The 9015-nt window shown below is 39.0% G+C and overlaps 1 protein-coding gene across 4 annotated transcripts in view; it reads left to right on the plus strand.

Moving 5' to 3' along the window:
- Ntrk3 (neurotrophic receptor tyrosine kinase 3) overlaps window positions 1-8732 on the plus strand; it is a 395515-nt gene extending 386783 nt beyond the window's left edge. For all 4 annotated transcript variants that reach the window (XM_017803090.1, XM_008852847.1, XM_008852848.1 and 1 more), the window contains 2 exons: window positions 2762-2920; window positions 7639-8732. In XM_017803090.1, coding sequence (XP_017658579.1) covers window positions 2762-2920; window positions 7639-7824 — 345 coding nt within the window. In that variant the 3' untranslated portion in view covers window positions 7825-8732. The remainder of the gene's footprint in view (window positions 1-2761; window positions 2921-7638) is intronic.
- The last annotated feature ends 283 nt before the right edge of the window (window positions 8733-9015 follow it).

Raw genomic sequence — 9015 nt, forward strand, 5'->3', positions numbered from 1 at the left:
AGTTGAATCCTTACTTAGTTATTTATATTTTAATCATTCTTCAAATAAGTGTTTAAATGCTATATATTTTTCCCCAAAATCACTTTATCTATATTCCATAGGATTCAATGACTAGAACTTAATATTATGAGAAATAGTCAAAAAGTTTTTTTTCAGTTGTTTTCTTATCAAATAATTGTTCCCAAAGAAACTTTTAAAAAATTACTCCTTTATTTGTTGTTAATTTCTATTTTATTTATTTGATCTGGAAAATGTTTCTTGTTTTTATTGTACATTTATTTTTTTCTGTTGAAATTTCAAATTTCCTTTGTGGGCTAATATGTGTTTTTATTTTTTAAATTTTTAAAATACATTTTAAAAGTCTATTAGTTTTCCATTATGAAAGCTTCATAGTTTAAATATTTATAATGTTTTTACCCTCTACATGTATATACTCTATTTATTTAAAATGCTGCTGTGTCAATTGAAAAGCATAGAAGTTCATTATCCTTATAATGGTGAATTTTTTCAATTTTGCATATGACATTTGATATAAATATGATATAAACCATTCTTGAATACTTTTGATTGTTGACAGTCATAGTTATCTTTCAAATATACACGGGAAAAATTACAAAATACATACAACACAGTAAAGGAAATTTAATCAGCCACCTATATCTTTGGGGGCATGTCCATGTATATGTCTGTGTGCTTGTGTGCATATGCATATGTGCATATTTGTATATGACCAATTGTATTTTCCTTTCAATCCTGTACTTTCATCCTTGCATTTTCTGTAATTTTATTTTAAATACAGCTTTTCTAAATCTCATGAATCTTAATTTTTAAACTAAATTTCTTCCCACTTTAGAGGTAGTATAATGCATTTCTGTTTATTGTCTTTAGCAATATTTCTTAATCTGCACTTTCATTTTGTACTTCTATCAATAACTGTTGCTATCCTTCTGACCTCTCTTGTAGTCTTCTTAGATTGATGAAAGAATTTGATGCTACCTTCCCAAACTAGTTGGGAAACTGTATGACTATCTTTATTCTTCTGGAAGCTGCTTTACGATTTTAGCAAGCATATTTGAATGTAAATTGTTACAATCAGTAATTGATCAAGTATCTGCAAGTACATTTCCCTCGTCTCATAACAATAAAGTCTTTATTAGGCTTTTAATTATTTCTGTATCTACTCGTCTCTATATTTTTTGTTGAAATTATGTGGAAATTTCATTCCAGATAATTATGTTAGCAGTAGCAGTGGTGGTACCATTAGCATTATTGGTAATATTATTTACCTTATGTTTCTAATTTATAGCAAACCCTTATTGGTATTGCATCACCTTTTCTACCAAATTAGTAACCATTATTTGGATTTAAATTGCATTTTACAGTCTATTTGTGCTACTGTTTGTAGTATTCCAAGTCATTATATATCTTGGATTCCTTTTTCTGTTTTTCTGGAATGCATCCTCAATTAATTTCTGGTTCTTTATTTTCTAAAAGGCTTTGTATAGTAAAAAATCTGAGCCTTTGCTTCCCAGAAAGAAATATCTTCTGTTGTCTTTATAGTTGATTCAGAGCTATGCTGATTGCAAAACTCCCAGTTTTCTGTGAATATACAACATTGGTTCCTTCTAAGATTCTTTAAGTGGATAAGCCACACAACACTTACCTTTCTAGAAACAAGGCTTTCTCTCTCCCACCATTCTTTTCAAGTGTTCTTGGTTGTTACTCATCCAACTGGCCTACTGAAGAAAGACGTTTATGTCAATAGTTTATCAGAACATAGACACAGATCTCTCTCTCTCTCTCTCTCTCTCTCTCTCTCTCGCTCTCGCTCTCTCTTTCTCACTTTATATCAGCAAAGTCTATGTATTAACTGAAAATTACAATTTCTGAAGCTCTGTTTAGTAATGATGTAGTTAGTTCTTGAGTTTTCAAACATGCTGTGAATTTTCTTCCATTTACACTACCATCTCTAACCTGCTGGGTAGTGAATATTTCTGCATTCCCCCCTCGCCCCCCAAATCAGGAAAGGATAACCAGAGTGTCTGCGCTTCTTAGTCACTTTATCTTGTCCTTAACTCTTAGACTGGTAAACTTGCAAATGGCCAGTGTCCTCTTTAGACTGTATCCTCACTGACATAGCTTATTAAGAATGCTATGAATTCTTTTGTCCACCTGATATACTATCAGCACATGGACTTCCGGGCCTTCGGAAGTCCTTATCTCCTTCACTTAAAATGCAGATCCTACATTATGGCGAGAAATTTAGGTGGGTGCTGAAATTAATAATCTAAAGACTAGATGCTCATGGAGTATACTGTGCACTCATCTTTGTCAAATTGTCAAACTCAATGTTTACGAAAGCTCTGCTACTTGGTGGCCCACTCCCTGATTCTCCTGGCTTCCTCCTGGAATTCCCTTTAAGGAAGATTTTAAGATTTACTCTAGTACCAGACTCTGAAACCTTCTCTGTCACTTCAAATCACCTAGGGACCTTTTTTCATGCTCAGTGTTAAGAAGCCTACCTTCCCTCAGGTCTGATCTCTAACTACTGCTATAGCTGCTTCCAGTATGATGTCATAGATGTCAGTATCCCTGCTCAGCTGTGGATACAGACTTCCTAAACAATAGCTATGTTATAAGATAGCATAGCTATAGCATATACTATGCATGGAGTGTGCATTTATAAAAGAAAAGTGCAGACTATTGTGATTGATTTTGGCCATATGGTCATTCTCTGTGCCCCTGTCTTGATCCTTTTTAGGTGGGAGGACATACCATGCTCCCTATCCGCTGGATGCCCCCTGAAAGCATCATGTACCGGAAGTTCACCACAGAGAGTGATGTGTGGAGCTTCGGGGTCATCCTTTGGGAGATCTTCACCTATGGGAAGCAACCATGGTTCCAGCTCTCAAACACAGAGGTAACAAAAGAGACAGGTCAGGGTCTTGATCTGGGGCATGGGTGATAAGAGGAGTCACAGACCAGGAATTGCATATAGTCTATGGACGTTTAAGTGGGATGTCAGCAGAGGGAATGCAGGCACAAGCTAGAGAAAGCTTCTTAGTGGGAAAATTGAAACTGTAGGAAATGTGGTATAATTATCGAAAGAGCAGGAAATCAGATGTCTAAACTGAGACACAAGTCATGGTTCTATTTTTTCTGCTACACTTAAAAATCATAACTGTTTCACTAAGACAGAAAATGAAAACAAAGAACAACTATGAGTTTTTCAATTGTGCCATCTTGTGGAAACATCAATTACTTGGTAAGTCTAGAGAAACTGGAATCCCCAAAGGACTGGGGCATCCCAGGAACAGGGATGCATAGATCCTGCATGGACTGAAAAGGCCAAGTTCACATGATGAGTAGAGCAATGTGTGGATATCCAAGAATACTATAAAGCACAACAGTACAAAAATAGAGACCCATTATCTTTTCACAATTTTAATTTATATTGAGTTAAAATATTAGATAACATATTTTAATAGTGTATAGTACTTAGAACTAGGCACTTTTCTAAGTAATTTAGATTTAGTACCTTAATAATTTTCATGAAAACACTTCTCAAGATTCAGTATAAAGGAAGGGAGATGTCTTAGAGTTTTAGAATTGAATGGCCAGTATGTCAGAGGACTGGACAAGGAGATAGCTTGGGTTGTAGTCTCAGAAATTTTCTGTCTCTAAATGCTACCAAGGTGCATCTCAAGTATGTACACAACAGAATAACGTGCCCCAGGGATTCAGCACAGTTCATAGTGTGGGACATGGACTCTTGCACCAGCTGATCTGTAGAAAATGGCATGCCTTTCTGTGCTCTTGTTTTCTGGGAAAACATGAACACTTAGGGCCTTGTTGTATTGAAATCACATTTTAATATTCAAGAAACTGTCTTTCATTTGGAAGCTGTGTTCATTTTCACTCTGCTCCATCCTGATTACTTAAGGGAATTTCAAACATGGAAAAGAAGGTATTAGGCCTGGAGATATGGCTAAGTTAGTAGAGTACTTGCGTAGCATGCATGAACACCTGGGTTCAGTCCCCAACACTGCATAAACTGGGTGTGAATGCACTTGCCTGTAACCCCAGCACTCAGGTGGAGGCAGGAGGCTCACAAGTCCTAGGTCATTCAAGGCCAGCCTGGACAACATGAGACCCTGTCTCAAAACAAAACAAACAAAAATGGGCATTTCTTTACATCTGTAGTATCTTATTGTGAAGGTGCTTAGTAGGACCCATTTTATTTCCCAGTGTAGGACAAGATATTTAAAAACCTTTTAAAATAAGGGAAGAATGTTTGCTAGAACCTGTTTGTTATGACATTGATTTTATCTGTTATTGTTTACCTAGGGTGAGACACAAATTTGTTCATGTACATGCATTTATGTGCAACATATGCATACAAACAGACACATACAGGCATCTGATTACAGCCTCTACAGAGTTTAGTAGCCAGAGAAAGAAGGCCTGGACAGGTATAGACGGTCATAGCAGAATCTTATCCTGGATACCTGAGCTAGCTGTGGGGTGTTTGTGGCCTCCTCTAAGATTATATAGTGAGGCCCTAGCTTTGAGGCAGGCTTCCTGCCCACAATTGTCACCCCTATTCCATCCACTGCACCAACAAGTTTCTGTAAGTCTATGATGATGGGCTTTCCAGAAGAAGATGGCAATCTGGATGATTTCCATTTTGAACTGAAATTAGATCTCACATTTAGATCTCAGTTTGAAATTAATTCTTCTTCATGAAGGTAGGAAAAAATAGAGATGTAATTGGGGAAGAGTCTGATACCAATGAGAAACATAAGCTGCTGGAGATTTGCCAGGTTGACAGAGAAATGAACCCAATGGACCATCACAGACTCCATGGTGAACATAACCAGATGGAGGCCAACACAGTGATGTCCATTCCAGGTCAGAGTGTCATGATCTAACACCCAGGACAAGGCACAATTCAGCAACATAGAAAGATACAGAGGAGAAAGAGAGAAAAAAGCAGTCGTTTGTCTGATTAAATATAGGCTAATGGGGAAGGGAGAGATTTGGTCAAGTACGACTTAAAAATATTCTGTGTTTTTAAAAAGAAATTATTAGAATGAATTTTCAAATGTGGAAAATGAAGTTTGAGGTAACTTGCTTGAAGTTACACAATGGTAGAGTTAGAGGAAGTTACAGCAAACCTGAAAATTAGATGAACCCTTTAAAATGTACATTTTTCATTTCAATAAAGAAATATCTGTACTTCCAGAGAAGCCTAAGGGGACATTATGAGTTAATAGAATGTAGTGTCCTCCATGGGGTCCTGGAATGGTAAAGGGACATACAGTATGCTGAAAATTGAGGAAATCTTGATAAACTATGGACTTTGGTTAATAATGCATTACCAAATGTAATATATTCACATAATATGCTAATAACAGAGAAACAGGTCAAACGGGAACTGTATACACTGTTCTCAATTGTTCTTTAAATCCAAACTGTTTTTAAACTGAAGTCTATTTCTTGGTATTTTGAATAATATAGAATAAATATGGACATGCAGGTGTCTTTCTGGTAGGATTTACAGTCCTTTGGGTATATACCCAGGAGTGGTAGAGCTGGGTTATATGGTAGTTCTGTTTTTAACTGTTTTTAGAAATCTCCATGCTGATTTCCATCCTAGCTTATAATACTTATAAATACCTATAGAAGTGGGATTGAGTGTGGGTTTGAGGCTATGAAACTAGAAGTAAATGAGGAGGGGAATAAAGGAGGTGTTGACGGGGGCAGTAGGTCACAGGAGACTTGAAAGTGAAAGGAGAGAATGGGGAGTGGATGGAAGGATATGAGGGGTGTCGGGGGATGGAGAAGTTGGTGCGGAGAGAATCAATGAAACCAATTATTTCTTGAAAATGCCAGAATGAAACCTGATATTGTGCATGTTAATTTTTAAAAGATATTTTAATTTTAATTTTTATTTTATGTGTATGAGTGTTATGCCTGCATGTATGTAAGTGTACCTGTGTCATGCAAGGCCTGCAAGGGTCAGAAGAGGGCATTGGATCTCTTGGAACTGGATCTACAGACAGTTGTTAGCCACCATGTGGGTGCTGGGAATCAAACCTGTGTCTTCTGCAAGAGCAGTCAGTGCTCTAAACCACTGAGCCATCTCTCCAGCCCCATGCATGTTAATTTTTAAAATGAAGTCTAGTTTTAAAAGTAAGAAAAAGAAAGGACAAATGTGATAGTATGGTGGAATATATACTCACAGCACATTCTATAAAAATATTCTTATGTAACCAAGTACTGTGTACAATGGACATATATGCCTAGAAAAATGACTACATTATATATAAAAATGTGTCTGGGCTGAGGGTGTAGCTCAATAGTACAGAACTTACTTACTTAGCATTAAGGCCCTGGTTTCTATACCCTGCACTTAAAAGTTCCTTTGAGCAATTGTAAATGAATCACAAAGAACAGACTTGGTCTGACATGGTCTTCTGAGGTTGTTGTGGTCATGCATTGCTTTCTTCCTGTGCCTTGTAGCTAGTCCTTCAGTATGGTAAGCCTTCTCTTGTGTTTAGTCTTTATGGCACTCCTGATTTCAATTTTACAGAAGAGACTGATAAGATCTCATGAGAACAGACTTGCAATGGCCAGTTAGTGGGGAATCAAGTAGTTCATCCTAGCACCAAAAACTTAAAAAAAAAAAAAAGCTAGATACACTGTCAGTGCAAAAAGGATAGACCTCTCTGAGAAGGGATCCTATACCCAGAGGCAAAAGGCGATATATGCAGAGTCAGTAGCTGGGAGTGGTGCTTGCTAAGAAATGGGATCTAGTGGCTAGGTGGGGGCAGGAGGATGACTCACTGAATAAAGCGCCAGCTGCACAGGCATGAGGATTGGCGTTCAGATCCCCAGAATCCACATAAAAGCTCAGCAGTCATGGCAGCAGCCTGTAATCCCAGCACTGGGAAGGCAAATCCAAAGGTAAGCCAGCTAGGTAGTCTGGTGGAACTGGTGAGCTTCGGCTTCACAGAAAGACTCTGCCCCATAAGTAACAAAGAGAGCAAGCATGGAAGACACTGACTTCAATTTTGGGCCTCTACATGCATACCTACCAACATGTGTGAACACACAAACGCATGCATGCACACCACACAGAAATATACACACACAATTTAAAGTGAAGAAATAGAAACTAAAGGGAAGCAGGCACACCTGTGGCAGGCAAGGCAGGGGTCCTTGAGATGGTTTCAAACAGGGGGAGGAAGGGTGGTCAGGAGCCTGTCTCTATTAACTAAACAGAGAGTGAGTGCAACTCAGTCAATCCAGTTGAAGTTCAGGACTATAGAAGTCAAATAACAAGGAAGAGTGCTTGTGTCAATGTGTCCTGGCCCATGAGATGAAGCGGTGAAGTGTGATGGATTAGTGAGGTCTACCAGCGCTGCTGCTCATTGCCCTGTAACGTAGTCACAGGCCAAGAGGACAGATCAGGACTGTCTCATGCCTGGGTTCAGCCTGTGCTTGTGGGTAGCGGGGCTCCACACTGAAGCTAATCAATGAAGTTGTTGACTTTTGCTGGGTAGGAGTTTCTGGGCCCCTACTGGGTTTTAAATTGAAGCTCTGGGTGTAACTTCCTTGTTTTTCCTCCTTCAGGTCATTGAGTGCATCACCCAAGGCCGGGTCTTGGAGAGGCCCCGAGTCTGCCCCAAAGAGGTATATGACGTCATGCTGGGGTGCTGGCAGAGGGAGCCACAGCAGCGGCTGAACATTAAGGAGATCTACAAAATCCTCCATGCTTTGGGGAAGGCCACTCCAATCTACCTGGACATTCTGGGCTAGTGGTGGCTGGCGGTCAAGCGTTTCTATTCTTTCGCCTCCTGTCTCCCTGCCTCACATCTCTCTTTCCCATATCACAGCTCCTTTCTTCCATTTTTGACTGAAGCGAACATCTTCATAGAAACTCAAGTGCCTGCTACATATACAACACTAAATTAAAAAAAAAAGAAAAAAGAAAAAAACCCTGGAAGGCAGTTTGGCATATATATATATATTTATATATATAACTAGCTATCTATATCTACAGAGAAATATCTTCTCTAACACAGAGAAGCTGCTGATACAGAAAACCATAAGACTGTAACAACTCAGAAAAAATTAAAAATTATTATTAACGTAAAGAAATTCCCTTGACGTAAGCTGTGGTCCTGGCCTGTACTTCTTCAGCTCTGACTTTTGGGAGCTGAACATGTTGATCCTGCAGAGAGGATGGGAGGAGACAGTGCAGCGTGCACTCACTGCTGGGCATGCGTGCTGCTTTTGAAGCACAGAGTAGGTGCGTGACAGACCCTTTGACAAAGCTTGGCACAGAAACAATCCTGGGTGTCCAGGCCTTTGGAAATGCCTCGCATCAGCCCTGACCTTTGCCTCCGCTCTCTCCCCCTTTCCTCTACTTTTAGACAATTTTCTAAAATGTCCATTCTACAAAGTATATAGTCTTTTGGGACTCAATGATAACACCACAGGTAAATACTGAACAAATACCAACTGAAGACCATAGGAGAGCAAACCCTATCTAAGGAAGGGTAAATACCAAACAAATAAGGACACAAGACCACAGGAAGAGCAAACTTCATCTCTCCTGGATGTAAATCATGCTCATGTTCCTTAGTAGATTTGAAAAACTGAGTCATTTCTATCCTCTGAACTGGAAGAACTGGATTTTCTGGACTTAAAAAAAAAAAAAAAAAGTAAAAACAGCTGAAATCTGTACCCTAACAAGGCACTGCCTCTCTTCTTTCCATCACTGGGAAGACTTCTTGGTCAGACCTTTCATTTTCAGGCCCTTGGGGAGTTTCCCTAGTGTCATCTGCTAATGTGGACATGGCAGGCTTCAGGGTTCCAATAACAAGAGACCAAGTTACTTGTGGGTCATAATTAGGGATGCGCTCCCCAGGCCCCCCCCATCCTATTTGGTAACTTGCTTCCCTAGAGCCTAGACTCCATTTCCTGGGCAAACCCCACTGCTAGGAA

Source organism: Nannospalax galili, unplaced genomic scaffold (genome assembly GCF_000622305.1).
Source record: "Nannospalax galili isolate Female #2095 unplaced genomic scaffold, S.galili_v1.0 scaffold185, whole genome shotgun sequence".
NCBI lineage: Eukaryota > Metazoa > Chordata > Mammalia > Rodentia > Spalacidae > Nannospalax > Nannospalax galili.